Consider the following 17,034-nt stretch of genomic DNA (forward strand, 5'->3'; position numbering starts at 1 on the left):
ATTTAATAACATGGGTGTAACCATGGATGAATATCAATTTTTAAAATTTGACTATGGGGCTACCTTTGTTGTGTTTGAGGTGGCTGTGGCCATGCACCTCTGCAACCCATTATGTCACAGCAGCTTTCACAATTAGTGCCTCAGAGACAAAAAACCGGTTGTATAACTTAATCAAATTAATTGTTGTCTCTTCCTTCCATAGTGACACTCTTCCTTCTTTGCAGATATAAAATATAAAGACAACAAACTAAATATGTTAAATCCATTGATTAAACATGTATATAAAATAAAACAAAAAGTCCTAGCCGAAGACCACACAATGATGACTAAAATAAATGTATGACAAATAGAAAACTGTACAAACTATTTACAGAAACTGTTGGTTTAGGAGAGATTAACTACAAAATGCCCATGACGGAATGGTCCTCGAGTTAAGTTGTGCTGAGGGGGTGCAAAAAAACACCCCTTTTGGCTGCAGCTTCCACCTTGCTACCCCTGACTACTCAAAGTTTGGTAAGTAAAAACTGATATATAAAGTATCTTCACTTAAGTAAAAAAATCTATATTCTGGAGACAAGGGTTTTGTCTATTAAATTTCTTTTCCAGCCATCCTACATAACCGATTGTTATGATTAGATGTTAAAGCTTGATCTAGCACACCTGTCAATTAATGGGAATAAAAACTAAAAAGGAATTTCTTGGAGGGCTTCGCCTCCCTCAAGTTTATTTATTTCTAGAGTCTATGTTCAAAGATCCAGTTATGCTTACCAAACTTTTTTATAATAATTTAAATGTGAATTGTAATTTAACAGTTGTTCCTTCATTTGAATGTTCAACCACAGTCAGGTTGTAAACAAGAGATGATAGATACGGTTTATGAAAATGTATTTAAAAAAGGCTAGGATACTTTTTTGACATATTTGACCTGATTGAGGTGGTTAATAATCACGCTTTATTGTGTTGATCTAAAATCAACAAATTTACTGTGAATTAGTAGTTCTATTTAAAATTTTTATAAAAAAAAAACAAAAAAAAATTGATAGTAAATGGGTGTTGCAATGAATTCATTTTGCCTCGGAAATAAGTTTTTGACTCTATTAAACTGTGAAATTTGCACATGAGTACCCTTACAAAAATTACTTGTGAAGGAAGGTGGAGGCTGAGATAATCATGAAATCATGCATTAACTTATGCACAGACATTATGTTAATGCATAGCTAGATGTCTAATTTAATCAAACATAAACTCGTAAAACACAGTACTTTGGATGATAATAGTACAAATTTGTTGTTTTCACCCAATATAAGCTCTTGACTAAATGTAAGTATAGACTAACCAACCACAACTCATATGGTTTTATCTATGATGTAAGTTAAGCTGAGAATCACATCAAACGTCAAACATGTTAACTTGATGATCTATGATTGATGTTATACTTCACTATAGAAGTTAATGTTTAGCTGGAATTCTTTTCTTGTCTTTATTGAACTATATATTCTAGTGGTATTGGCAGTGTTTCCAATATGCCAATGAATGACTTAATTACCATGTATCTAAATTTATTTATTTACTAGCTGTACCCGCGGGCTTTGCCCCGTTTAACTTCATAAGTATTCGCATGGCTCAATCACGTCCTGGTTGAAGTTCGTTTGCTACGCTCACTCACCTTTAGGTTGGAGCTCGTTCGCTGCGCTCACTTGTTTTCAGGTTAGCTCGTTCGCTACGCTAACTCGCCTCCAGGTTGATGTTCGTTCGCTACGCTCACTCACCTTTACAGTAGGTTGCAAATTAGCTGTTGTCATAAATTTAAAAAAGTCATCCCTTTTATTGTTTATAATACTTTGATAAAGGTTTTTATGTTTTAATATTTAACATTGAAGAATTTAAACGTTGTTAAGTGCACAGGTGTGCTGCGATTGGGGTTTTATACATTTGGACTTATTCAAAAGTAAAATAGTTTTCTGTGCTGCACTCTGTAGAAACACTGTGGCACTATTTCAAATCATGACTATTGCCAAAGATTACAGAATGTTGTGATTATTCAAACCTACAAAACAGTTAGTGAAAGTAAACATCTGCTTTTGAATATTATATTTATTTGTAAACACTGTAGATCAAAAAATCCGACATTGGCCCACTTAAAACCCTCTGGGGCAGAGCCCTTTTGACGGATCTGCACCAAACTTCACTCAAACCATCCTTGAAAGATGCTTAATAATGCCTGAAAGTTTCCTTACAATCTGTCGAGCGATTTCGGAGTCAATAACGTACATACATATATATATGTGGGACACACATACATAGTTCCTCTTTTATAGATATAGATTTCCTCTTCAATCCAAAACATTCTTTATCAGTATAATTTGTTCAGAGTTTTTTCTCTTCCTTTTTTTCTTTAACTTCTTTTTTGCTACTCCTTCCTCATACTGTTGCTTTTCTTCACCTAACCTTTAAAATCGTACTTCCTCCTTGTCTGATTTTATTAGGTAGTTTGTATTCGTGTTTAGACTTTAGCGTAACCAGGAAGATCCAATGCTGTGTGGTAATGGCATGGTGTGTCTACTAAGGATTTCTTCACAAAGTTTTTCAAATTGAACATTGTTTATCTTTTTTTTTCGGAGTAACTTAAACATTATTTATTTGTTTAGACTAAAATAAATAATTTGTGCATTCTAGCTCCATCCCTCCTGACTAACCTGACCTCCAAGCACAAGCTGTGGCTGTTGAACCAGAGGGTACAACCTGTGCTGAGGAATGCAGACGTTGACCATGGTGGAGTCAGCAAACCCTTGGGGGAGCCTCGTCCCTCCTCGACACAGGAGAAGGTTTACATGTTCAGGTTAGTCATAGCGCTATCTAAAAAATCTATACATAGTTAGATGGTTCACCCAAAATGTATCTTTACTTACTTTTTAAATTACAAGTTGGCCAGGGACATTTTCTGTACGGGAGATTACTTTGTACTCCTGGCTGGAAGATGATATCTATACTTCTGACTTTTTGTCTTAAGAGTAAAACTTTAAGAAAAAAACAACAGTTGTGTATTTGTATGTATTTTGACAGAGACAGTGGATCTATTATAAGGTCTAGTCAGCTAATGTCTAAGGTTCACAAGAAATTGCTTAAAAGAAATCAGTTCAAATAGTAGTTTACACAACGATTGCTTACAGATTGTGTTAACGACACAAGTAGAAAATTTAAGGCACGAGCCTTGGGGAGTGCCTTAAAACCTCCTACGAGTGTTGTTATAGTAGTTTACACGATGATTGCGTAAAGATAGTGTTAACGACTGGAGTATAAAATTTAAGGTAAGAGCCTTGGCGAGTGCTTTAAAAACTTCTACGAGTGTTGTTAACATTTAGCGAGCTGTGTACATTACTTTTATATACAAACGACAGTGTTTTAATTACTAAAATTCACTTCTTCTAAGAGAGGATATGTTTTCGTTTATAACCTCTCATTGCCACTGACAGTGATGCAATGAAACATTATGTACCAAACACTAATTTCACCACTCAACATAAAAATTGGCCTGAACAGCTAATTAGTTGATGTATGAATCATTACAATTTTACTTCTTCTCACTCAATCCTTGAACCTCATTGGTCCGTTACCTGTCTTGTTATGAGTAAAACTATGCTGTTATGAAAGTAAACAATGCTGTGTTATGAGATACTTTTCAATTCTAAGAACTGAACTGAATCGATTACTTTAAAAAACTGTCGTAGGTAAATACTGTTTATAACCTCCTCAGTTCCCACGTAACCTATAGGTTACAATATTTAGCGAAATCTGTACAATGTTCTGTTAGAGTTAGATGACTGCAAGTAGTTCCCGCTGTCTCCGCTAGGTTGCAGCACATACTGGGAATTTTTATATTTCATTATTTCATCATCTTCAGTTCATTTTACAGAATGAAAGATGGCGGATCGCGAGTTTCAGGCTTATCCCAGTTCTACTCAAAGTAAGTAAATTATTATTATTGTTTTTAGTATGTGTAAATCTTTCAACAAAAATTACAATAATCTTAAACATATGGTTGTGAAATAGGAACTGTCAAACAAAGAATAAATATTTATTTAGTCAGCAGTAATGGCCCTGAAAGTTTGTTGTAACCGATTGGTTACGTTGGAACTCTATGTTTCGGGCATCTTTACATGTAATATTATTATTATGGATTTTTGTCATGTGTTATGTCTGATTTTTGTGTGTGTGAGTGTGTGTGTGTGTTTGTTTATGTGTATGCTTTTATCCTATTAGTAATATATTTTTATTTTACAGGGGTTTTAGAGGAGTTTTGCGACAACTACGACTTTAGCGAGCTAACAGACGTCGAAGACCTATCAGACGACGATGATGGAAGATCAATTGAAGTTTCTGCACCTCCGAGAATCGATATCTTACTTGGAATTGAAGAGGACCAAGACCTTCTTGAAGAAGCTGTTGACGAACCTGATGAAGTCATCGTGGAACAACCTCATGTTGACGAAGCTGATGGTTTGACACCAACCGAGGTAACACCAACCAATGAAGGTAACACACCTCTGTGTTTTCAACCGACTCAATCTGTAGGGCCAGTCCCTGGGCCTTCTGGTGAAAATTTGAATAAATCTAAAAGATGCCCAGCACCATCTAGAGTTTCCAGTCGGAAACGGGCTAAGGTAGGCCTACCCACTAAGACAAAAAAACCAAGAGCAGAGCGTCGTAAGTCAATTCGACCAAACCCACGTGAACAAACGTTGAGGGCAATGGAACCGTTGCCAACTAATGGTAAATGGGAGGTAAGCAACAACTTTTACCCTTTGCCACCTGCACCTTATTTTGGAGGCCATAATCCTGAATATAACATGTCGTCGCCATTAGATCTTTTTCAAAAGTACATACCTGATGATATACTATGTCAAATTGCTACAGCAACTAATGAAAATATAATTTCTTCCACTGGTAAAGAAATACAAATCACAACTACAGACATGAAGAAGTTCTTTGGTATCACAATAATGATGTCGTACTTGAAATATCCCAGGATAAAGATGTACTGGGCCTCTCGAACAAGGATTCCGCAAATTAGTGATGCCATGCCGAGAAATAAGTACTTTCTTATAAGAAATCACATAAGGTGTCGTGATTACACTAACGTAAGCGATGAAGAAAAGGCAAGAAACAAGTATTGGAAAGTGTCTCCAGTAATTGACAGTGTCAGAGCTAGCTGTTTGTTGAACCCTCGACCCAACGAGGTATCGATGGATGAGCAAATGGTGCCTTTCTGGGGTCACACACAAATGAGGCAGCACATAAAAGGAAAACCTAACCCCTGTGGCCTAAAAAACTTGGTTGTATGTGCTCCAGACGGGCTGCCACTGGATTTTTTCCTATACGAGGGCAAAGGAGATAGTATTTTGCACGAAACTGAACTGAACTATCCTGGTTTAGATATAGGGGGTAAAATTATTGTAAGGCTGTCAAAGAATCTTCCGCAAGGTACTTCAATTTTTATGGACAGGTATTTTACCTCTATACAACTACTTGATGAACTTCACATCAGGGGTTTTCAAGGTACTGGCACACTTATAAATGACAGAATGCCAGAAAACAGAGAAATGTACTCTGACGCTGAGGTGAGGGGAGGTGGTCGAGGCTATATGTGCCAAATAGTTCGAGATGATGGACAAATAGCCATCGTCAAATGGTTCGACAACAAACCGGTGCTATTGACATCGAGCATACATGGCTGCGAGCCAAAAGATGTTTGTCGACGGTGGTGCAAGAAGGAAAAAAGGTATGTACAAGTCGAAAGACCTTACATAATAAAGAAATACAATGAATGCATGGGTGGCGTCGACCTTCTAGATAGGATGATATCCTATTATAGAATTGCTGCTAGGACGAAAAAATGGACCACTAGGCTAATTAGCCATCTGATTGATTTCTCTCTGGCAGCTGGGTGGATTGAGAGAAGAAGAGCCGATCAACAAGCTGGAACTCCTCGAAGAGACAGGTTTGATTTTTTCGACTTTCGTTTTGATGTGGCTCAACACCTGCTGGCGTCAGAAACTGAAGAACCAGTGGACGATGAGGAGATTGAGGATGATCCACAGCCTCTAACCTCTTCCTCGGGAAGGAAAACTCCTTTGCCAACAGATGCTGTCCGGAAGAGCAAGGTTCAGCATCTACCGGAAATTCCTCCAGATGTGAAGCCTTCTAGATGTCGGTTCCCAGGATGTGACAGTCCTAAATGTCGCATTAAATGCAGCACCTGCAATGTTTTCTTATGTCTAAATTCTAATAGGAACTGTTTTAAACTGTTTCATGAGTTATAATGACCAGGTTCCTAAGTTAAAGATTTACGTGTGTAAAAAAATGAGTTTGGTCGAGTTCCGATGTAACCAATAGGTTACATGCTGTTTTGTACATTTCTAATAAAAAAAAAATTCCAAAAAAATTTTTTCTTGTTTACTTTATTTATTTCCTTTAAATATACACAAAAATTACAAAAATAAAATTCTCAGTTTTCCTATGGGTCTGAGGAGGAATTGAAATATTATCCATCAGTCACCTGAGGCTAATTACAGGACAGAAAACGACAAAAAATCTGTTTTTGATAAACAGCCATAGAGGGACAGTTCAATTTATCAAACATTTTTGTGATTGTTTTTACTACAATAAAGTTGTGCCCTCTAACATTGGTATGTGATGACTCATCACTTTTATATAATTAACATTCATTAATCTGAAAATAATAAATAATAGCTGGAGAGCTGATTGGTTGTAGTTCTCACTTAATAACCAGGTCCATGGACCATTCCTGAAAAAAAGTTTTTTTATGGTTCAAAACTGGACCCAGTTTTCCTTTATTATTTTCCTTTTAAACAATCTTCGCTAAATAAACAGCTGATCTTAGTAAGTTACAAAGTTACATAGAACATCTCACTCCAATATACTCCTACACTGCCCTTATATTCAGCACTTACTCAAAGTGTGTCGCCTTCTTAATAACATGCTTGATTCGGTAAAAATTATATAATCTAATTGTTATGACCATTTTCTAGGAGCTCCCTAACTGGTATACTCAGTTGTGTCTATGCTGTGTTCATCGTTACTCTTGGAGTGGTCATTTACGTCAGTGACATGGTGACCGGGGAGGCACCACTAGCAGAAGTATGTCGTCGTCACAAACAACCCAGTTTTCTCAAAGAAATTCTTATAGTCCATGAATTGACAACTAAAAATTAGTACTGCATGCTTATCTTGGTAACTTGTATACAATGGAACAGAATCTAGACAATTTACAGTTTATGTAATTGAAATCATTGTTATAATGATATATTATCATCACAATCTATTCATACCTGTATCTTTAGGTACTTATTTAATTACTGGCACTCAAATTCAACATATTGGATTATTATTATTCCTTTTATTTCATTATTGCTATTAGTCAGAAAGGAACCTCCAAATTTTAGGACATAACTATTTTAAGTAAATATTTAATCATGGTATTTTAGACACTAATAAAATCGTTGTATTTCATCGATTAATATTACTAATTGATAGACTTACTAAACTTCATGTTGGCAGGTTTTCAGCATCTACTTAGTAGTTGTTGGACTCATATACTTTGTTTTCCTCTATGGTGATATTCGAAGATATCTCAACAGGGTAAAAGTGCAAGACAGAGGTTCCCCTCAAAAAGATGGTAATTTTTGTAGATTTTAAGATACAAGTGAATTATTAACTAATGATACCAACTAATGAGACCAATACATCATAAAACAAACAAATGACAAAAATTTTTGTATTGTACCAAAAAACATTGTCAGTAGGCCTATGTATTTCCTAATCATATTGATTCTAACACAGTTTATCTAGATTACAATTCAGAAACTAATTGGCAAATGCTGAACAATTACAAACAGTGTAATCTTTATTGGTCTCAATAACCTATTTTATTATATTTTTGTACTTATATATTGATACAACTAGAGAAGGCCATATGCAAATTCTCGGTTAAAAGTTGATTCAATCTTGCCAAATTTCAATACTAACTGTATGAAATAAAATATGAGTATAGTTTTTGCTTCAATTTCCATCAGAACATGTTTGTAGGGTTGCTGTAAATAATAATTTTATTATACACTTTGTATACTGAGGTAGAAATACAATTCATATGGACCATGCAGCTTGTAACTGGGTTTTAATCAAAGAGAACAAAAATAAACAATTCACTCACAGCGAGTGTCATGCTGTACGATTTTTCTCCATTATAATGTTCAATACTGAGATAGTTATTATCAGTTTGTCTTGTTGGCTTGTTTAAAAGTTTTTGGGTTTAGTAATTGACAACACTTTCTGTTGGAGGCCTTTATTAAACTTCAATCATTTCTACTCTAAAATTGGACTACAATGCTAACTCATTAATGTAGTGTAGAATAGGAAGTTCTACATTGAATGTAAAAAGAATGGAAGAATGTGTCTATAATTTGGTACAGTACGACCTAGTTTTTAATCTTCTCAATCTGGTCTCTACCACAACTTGCTGAGATCTCAAGGTTTCCAGGTACAGATCTCTCGCTGACTGTAGAGACTCAACCGTCCTCTGTGGAATGGACTTCCCTCCCCTCAGCTGACAGTTACCCCCCACTACCCCACCACTACTGCTTCAGCCAGGGGCGCCACTCCGGCAGCTTCTATCTTAAAATTGGGGCTGCAGGTATTTATGACATCTAAACTTAACTAATCCTAGTTTTTTGTTAATTTCTTTGTGTCAGTCTTTGTGCAGGATCTAGGTTAAAATTGAAGGTTTTTTTATGTGGGAAGGGATTCAGGGTCCTGGCCCGTCAAACGTAGCTTATTGTACATTGACCTTGATGTAGACGGATGATCAGTTTTAATTTAGTTAAGATAAAAATGCTTACAAACAAAAGTCATATAGTAGACTTCTTTTACCTACTAAGTTAGATTTCTACTACGGTATAAAATTACTTTCTGCTACAGTAGATCCCTTCTCATTCAGCCAACGGACCTTTACATGAAAAAAATTAACCCTCAGATGTTAATACAACAATGAGTGGTCACATTTCAAAACAAAACATGTGCAAAATTTATAAACTTACTAAACTTTTAATACTAAACTGTTACTTAAATCAGGTTTCTGCCTGGGTCACCTGACTCACAGCGGGTTGTTGTTGGCGTATCAGATAGCCTCGCTGCAGGCTGACCCAGCTGCCTTCTACCGCTGTGCCAGTGTCGCTACCCTAGCTTTGGACGTCCTTTACCCTACCTACTCATTCTGCCAACTGTTCTTCATCTTCAAGTACTCAAATGTAAGAGCCTTAACTAAGAATAGAACTAGACATTATCCACTCTCATGTTAGGGTTGTAGTCAGTTTTAGAATAAAAATGAAAAAGTTTATTTGAGTGAGCATTAGAATTAAAGTGCTGATGTAAATGACTGATTTCTGTCTAATATATGTCAATTTTTTAGCCAAGCAAAACTGGCTTATAATAGTTATAATAGTTGATATAGTTGGTTATAATAGTTATTAGAATATTATAACTAAAATCCTTTATGTTACACCAACTATAACAGTTACTTAAACTATAAGAGAAAAATGAAACTATGGACTATGTAGTACTATCTGTGGTTGATTTTGGATTTTAAAAATTGGCTGATACTGTTCCATATAGATGGACCAGATCTTCTTCCTGATTCAATGGTCAACTGTCAAAAATAATGAATTTAAAATGTTTTTTTTATATTTTTTTTATGGAGCTTACCCATTGCCCTTATTTTTATAACCAATCAATAATACTGCAAACAGTGAACATATATGACATTTGAAACATTTTACAAGTTGAATACCGTACACATTTTTATTATATTAACATTATAATGAGCTAAGGATTCAAATTTAGGAACTAATACTTTTGTTTGTCAGGTTATAATCAACCACTGCCAGGAGCTAGCTAGGTTCGCTATGATGCACTGCATAGCAGCCTCCCTTTGTTTCTGGGTATGGACCATTCTCAGAGAGACGCTGGACTCTCTACACCATGTGGACCCGGAACTACCTCTCACGCCGTACGCACTCCCTCTCAACACCTATCAGATTAGTGAGTTCTTAAAAGTAATTTGTTGATTTTAAAATATCTTCAGAGTTCAAAGTTGTCCTTTTATCATTTCAACGCCTGGCATTTCCTTTACATTTTTGTAGAGGAAAAGTCCAAACCCTAATCTGATTACCATTTCATGCAACCACTTTTTGCACTTTTTTGCATTTACATTCTGCTTTTTCTTAAATTCCTGTCTATTAAAAGGCAATAACCTGTAATTTTCCTGGGACGATTGTGAGCGTTCCTGCACAGGAAGGAATCTTTACGACAACACCACTGCTAATGCCTTCAAAAAAATCTACACTTCTAGGTACCTATCAAATAAGGTGATTCATCAAACCAATCATCTTCATTACTTAACCGTGTAGAAGGTATGGCATCTTCATCTATAGCTAAAATGTAATGTATAGGACCATGAGGTTCTAAATTTGTTCCCTGTAATACAATTTATTTGATTTTATATCTTAAATATTGTTGCAGAAGAGACTGCAGAGCTTTTAGCTTTTCTCAATACAAGTTCATCAGTCAACAAGTGTAGAGGACCTACGCAGTTGTCTGAGGTCTTTGAAAGTTTCTCTCCGTATCTCTATCCTTTCACCATCGAGTATAGCATACTTGTAGGTGAGTACTTTGATGGAGCACCGAACACAGTATTATAAAAAAATGTTATCTTTTATTAATTTAGTTTAGGTAGTGTAGTAGACATTTCCACTTTGGGCCATAGTCCAGCTGTATCCAATCGCTTATGCAAAGATAATGTGGTTGAATGAACCTCTCATACTTGTTTTATTTTACTTATAATGTCTTTAAATTCGTGAATCTAGGTCTCCTAGGATTAAAATGTATGCTATGACATGATTTTGAGTCTCCCATAACCACCTTTTTCTTTCCATGATGAAATATCCAAACCAAGCACCAATAAGCCAATTTAGCGACTGGGAACGTGGGAACCACACAAGCTTTAGCTCTGTACACCACAATGTTATGTTTAAATAAAATAATTATTTTAATAATAAATTAAATGTAAAAAAAGGTTGCAGAAATACGAATTAGTCGTGATGGTTACTGTATAGTAATAATGTTCTCATCTTATAAGTGTCCAGTGGGCTGATACAGTTTTTTTACATAAAAGACTTAGAAGATTGCAGAGCAAAAGATATGGATAATCCTGTTATCGGTAAAATCAGATTTGCTAAGATGGGATTATCTGCTGTACAATAATCAAGTTACCCTGATGTGTCTAGTTGGTGTACTGTTCATGATCTGGCAGAACATCGGCCACTGTGAGAAGTCAGAGTGGTGTCACCCTCCTCCGTTGTCCCGAGGTAGTGGCTTTGTCAGCAATGTTGTCATCTACGCGGACTGTCACTCCTCCAACAAAGGATTGTTTGCTGGCCTCATTGTATTGGCTGGAGCTTTCCTCAGCATAATACTCTTCTTTGTCGCCATGGCTGACAGGTTTGTGTTTATGAATGACATTTGATCAAATAGGGCCAGGTAATAGTGGTCTCTAGGCAAAACTTTTTACTTCGGTTCAGATTTAAAATGTTGACCTCTGTTCTTGGGGGGGTTATCGGGTTGAACTGAGGCGTACAATTATACGATAAATCCAGATGAAGGGGTTTGCGGTTTTGGCCTGCCCCTTCTAGATGATAAGATGTGCTCGCCTAACAATCAAAACGTAGTCGGTTCGATCATGAGAAAAGTAAGTCGTTTTTGATGGCTCGAAACTGGGACCCAGCTGTTCCTGATCATTGGACTTTAAAAATTATCCTGACAATTGAAACAGCAAACAGCTGATCTTAGTCAGTAACAAAGCTAGATCAAGGCCCCGCTAGAAAAACAGTCCATGCTGCAGAGCGAGCAGCGCAACGCTACGTCACAGTGGTGGATAGTTGTACTAAAATCTTACCATTAAAATCTGGCAAACAGCCAGCTTATTTACCTAAAACATATGGGATATGGCAGTGAATCTATCCACTAATGTGACATCATGGATGCTGGAGCATATGGCCTGTTTTTTTCTAGTGGGGCCTTGGCTAGATCCCCTTACACCATTGTACTCTCATCCTTCACTCAAATTTGGATTGAAATACTCACCTAGACGCCCTTATCTCAGTTGATAATGATTATGATAATAAGATAACCAGCCAAAATCGTATTGCATTGGAAGGTACCTATTGACTTTTAAATAATTGTTTTACAACGATTGGCTTATAAATTATTGAACATCACCCATTGTGGTCCCAGTGAAATCGTGAACTTCACCAGTGGTCTCAACAAAATCCTGTACATCTCCTATGATTGTGGCAAAACCGTGAACATCCTTCACGGCTCCACTGAGATATCATTCATTATCATTATTGTCTCCTACAATTTCAGGAAAATTGTGAATTTTTGATCAAGCAATATTTATAGGCACTTTCTGCGATCACAAATGGCTCAAAAATTGAGCTCCTCCCACACTTCTAATTTTTAATTATACGGTTGGAGTTTAGCCCGAACAGTATTTCTGGCCCAAACCAATCTTTCAGGCTTATACTGTTGGATAATTACGGTAACCCGTAGGCCCCTGCATGTTCTCTAACATTCCTCTACAAAACATTATCAAAAATGTTACCAAATTAACATTCGCTGCCCCACAGACGCTACATAGACGTAGGTCTACAAGTCAACGCTGCCACAGAGTTGACCCTGCTAGTGCTGCTGACTGGTGGCACGACCCTGGCCTACCACAAGATCACGCGACTAGACGTCAACCGTCGCCCTGTGTCTCAGCTGGACGATCTGTTGCTGTTTGTGTGTATTCCTGCATTCTTCTTACAAGCTATCCTGGGCCTTACCCCAGCTGTGCGCAACAGCCAGTACATCCCCATCCTCACTATTCTGCTACAGGTTTCTGACAAGTTTTGTATAATTTGTAAGAATGTTTTCAATTTTTGACATTGGGATGGAGGTGTTTCTTGTGCCATAATGGATTCCTTCCTGGCCATACAAAAACATATACCCGTAATGTAATAATGTTTCATTTACTAAGCAATTAACTGTTTTTATTTTTAGACCAGCTTTCCCAGTTATGCTGCACCCTGGCATATATTGTTTTTTTAGTTGTCTAATGTGCACAAGCTTCCAATGAAAAAGATTAAATAGAATTTAAATTCAATGTACAGTACTTGAGAAATATAAGATACATTATGGATTAATTTGAATAATAGAAATATTTAATTTCATGTTATTACCTGATAGACTACCTCCATAAGGATAACATAGAAATGTTGAAGGCTTACAGAATGTATTATTTAAAGTGGTGGTCTCAACTGAGTTATCCATAACATAAACCTTAATTCAAGAACAACAACCTTCATTATTTTTAAGATGACTATCAACATAGTGGAACATTTAGAAATGTTTTAGTAACCGTACTTTTGTTCCTTAGGTGGTACAAGTTCTACTCCAGACACCATTTATCATGGACGGATTGCGGAGATGCAGCAACTCTCGCAGTTTGAGACTGGAGAAGCCCGGGAGGGAACTGGTAACTTTCCTGATTGTCTGCAACGTAGCGATGTGGATCACAGAGACTTTCGAGATCAAGTCTCAGTCTACCAGTAGAGACTACCGCTCGCAATTCTACGGACGAGTGTTGTGGACGATGTTGAGTCACTTGACACTTCCTCTTACGATGTTTTATCGCTTCCATTCCTCCGTTTGTCTTGTCGACATATGGAAATCCGCTTATGAGAAAGGCTACTGAGAATGTGTTCATACATTGATGGATTGGTTAGGTAGTGACCTGTTTTGAAAATTTACATATAGACTAATTTTAATGATAGGATAGTGATGAACCATAAGAAAGCAAAATTTATGACTTTCACCAAAATTTTATACCAATGCTTCAGTGCTTGATATCCAAGTAGAGTGCCTACCAGCAGGGAATTCTGGAAAATTTTGGGAAAAGTCGGAAATTTTAAAAAGCTTGGAACAGTCGGGAAAAAGTAATGAATTTATTGGGTAATGAAAACTTAGCAACCTTTCCATAGTAATATTTTCATATATAGCTACTTGTTTCACCTTCGTCTCCATTTTTTCTTATCTAAACTGTATTATTTATTTTTGCCATTTTAAATTTCAAACTTGAAGTGTTTAATTTAAATAAACAAATTTTACTAGGTACATCAATCTCATTCAACCAAATCACAAATCCTTTAATCACTCACAAGTCACAAAAAATATCGCTATGCCTTATCAATAGTGTTTCGAAATATATAAAGAAACAATATACAGTATATAGGCTCCATCGTCCATCCATTTACAGACTTACCATTGATTAAGAAACTCAGTATACCAATGTTTAGAAACAAAAGACACTGTAAACAACTTAGTTTGATGAAATTTTCCTAGGTTAAATTTAATATTTATGGAAGTAGAAGAAAAAGCTAATACCCAAACATCAACAACACAAATGGTTAATCATATAGCTGGGGCGCTGGGTGGGTCCCAGAAGGCTGCAGGTGTGCTGTGCGACCTATCCAGCGCTTTTGACTGTGTTAACCACAACATTTTAATTGAAAAGCTAGGCAAAATTGGAGTTTTAACAAAAGAACAACACTGTGGTTTTCTTCCTATTGAACTAATAGATATCAGAGAACTAAAATCAGCAAAAATTGTCAACAAGTAAATTCATCTTGGGATAAAGTGCAATGTGGTGTGCCACAGGGGTCAATATTGGGTCCCTATTTGTTTTTGATCTATGTAAATGATCTGCCAAACATAAAAAATGAAACTTTTTCAATATGCATATGACATAATGCTTTTGTGTAGAGGACCCACTATTGACTTCCTGCATTCTAGCATAGACAGAGAATTCTCTGCTCTGGGTAACTGGTTCCGGGCAAACGGTCTGGTACAAAATGTGGAAAAAACAAATATCATAAACTTTTCGGCTAACTACAGGGCAGATGATTAAACTCACATTATACACTAAATCATCAATTATCTCCACAACAAAATGTTAACTTTCTCGGATTAATTTTGAATAAAAATCTTAACTGGGCAGTGAGCACCCCAAATTGAAAATGTAAGTAACTCTTGCATTTTTTCAATAAGAATAATGTCACAAGTAACGAATCTAGAAACCCAGCTAATAATATAGCATGCATATTTCTCATCATTAATGACAGTAGTATCTTGATCTGGGGTAACTCTCCTCATTCAAAAAAAGATGTTTAAATTACAAAAAAAAGTAATACTGTACAAATTATTGGCATAGTTCCCCTAGAACCCCTAGTAAAAGACAGTTACAAAGAAAACTGTATAGAGTTTTATTACTTATTTCCTATGATAAATAATCAACAAACCATCAACATATAAGAATAAATAAACCTGTCACTTGGTTGTTCAAAGTATATGCATTTAATTTTTAAAACAGCTGTGTGGGATTGTGAATTAATGTGCTTTGATAGTTCTGCTTGTTTTTTGGGTGGCATAGCAAAATATGAACATGGTGAGTGTTTTCATGGCAGCTATGGAAACCAATCAATATTCACTTTTAAAATCCTCACCTCAGAACTTTTAAGGCCAAAGTGCCAAAGCTCATGGCCATTATCGAAGTGTGAATAGTCCTATTCCCATCCTTGGTATGGTAGCTATAATTTTGTAAAACTTAAGTCCTGTCAGTTCAGTAGTTTTTACATTATTTAGTAACACACATATATACAGACACCATTAGATTTGTATATAATAGTATAGATTGTTGTTGCACTTTAAATTAGTTAAACTTTTAAAATATTTTGATTGCGAAATAGGTTCCTGAACCTCGATTTCAAACTTGAGAAATGAAATTCTCGAGAACAGCAGATTAAAACCCAAGAAAACCTGAATCAGAAACAATATTGTACTACACAATATAGTTTGGATGAGGCAAACAAATTATGTGACAAAAACAAATTATGATAGGTTTTATACACATATTATGAGAACACATAATAAAGATGCTCAATTGATGATGATGATAAAACAGGTCATATTATTACTAAACCAATCTCATTATTACCTGTATAATAGTATAACCTTTTTTTAAATCTGAAGTTGATCTTTTGTCTTTTGAAGAAAGAGCATTTATGTTTTGTATTCTATAGATAAAAAAGTAGTTACCAGTGCCTTGAGAATTGCATAGCAATAATTCTACGAAGTACCTTACTTTGTCATTTAACATTGTTATTTATTTTTTGTAAATGCTATTTATTGTTAATTAGTGTTATGTTTGTTAATTTATTGTTTTCAATAAAGTTAATTATATCATGGGTGAGAGGTAAATAACATGTATTTATGAGATAAGATTAAATGTTTCATTGGTTTTTACCTTTCTATTTATTTTATTAATTTCTTTCATTTCCTGCTTTAGACAGTTCAACAAAAAAAGTAAAAATACCCCCATAGCAACAAACCTACAGACTAAGCGAATCTCCATTTACCTAGCTGGATTTCTACTAATTTATCCCCTTAAAATTGGGGGGCCACCAGTTGACCGACAAGATACTTGGTCGTTTTGCCACTAGACCGTCTTTTTAAATTAAATAGATAAATACTGAAAACCAGTACGTCGACAAGTTATTTCATCGTCAGTCCAGTTGACCGGCCTGTAAAACTAAATTATTATATACGAGAAACCAACTTGTCGTCAATCGACCCGGCCGACATAAGTAGTGGATACATAGGGCTGCTGAGGAGTGACGTCACAAGAGCCATGTGGTGCTTAATTGACGGTTAAGCATCTGGTGGTAATGGTGCGTGACCTAGCACGTGGTGTGGTGGGTTACGGTATGGTGACGTCATGATGACGACATGCTGAGGTGTGAAAGTTAGGTGGATCGATATTTTCAAGGTTATTGTTGTGGTTTAAAAAAAAACAGCATATCGGTA

The 17,034-nt window shown here is 35.9% G+C and overlaps 1 protein-coding gene across 1 annotated transcript; it reads left to right on the plus strand.

Moving 5' to 3' along the window:
• The first annotated feature begins 419 nt into the window (after positions 1 to 419).
• On the plus strand, positions 420 to 14,120 carry LOC129003704 (proton channel OtopLc-like). The gene is made up of 11 exons (XM_054432002.1): positions 420 to 513; positions 2,677 to 2,839; positions 7,050 to 7,158; positions 7,579 to 7,696; positions 8,564 to 8,710; positions 9,148 to 9,323; positions 9,939 to 10,113; positions 10,615 to 10,734; positions 11,358 to 11,571; positions 12,759 to 13,008; positions 13,550 to 14,120. Exons 1-11 carry the CDS (start codon positions 420 to 422, stop codon positions 13,865 to 13,867), a joined length of 1,884 nt encoding a protein of 627 aa, XP_054287977.1. The 3' UTR covers positions 13,868 to 14,120.
• Positions 14,121 to 17,034: the final 2,914 nt, after the last annotated feature.

Source organism: Macrosteles quadrilineatus, unplaced genomic scaffold, assembly GCF_028750875.1.
Source record: "Macrosteles quadrilineatus isolate MER2022 unplaced genomic scaffold, UCM_ALF_1.0 Scaffold_9__3_contigs__length_116548681, whole genome shotgun sequence".
Taxonomy (NCBI): Eukaryota; Metazoa; Arthropoda; class Insecta; order Hemiptera; family Cicadellidae; genus Macrosteles; species Macrosteles quadrilineatus.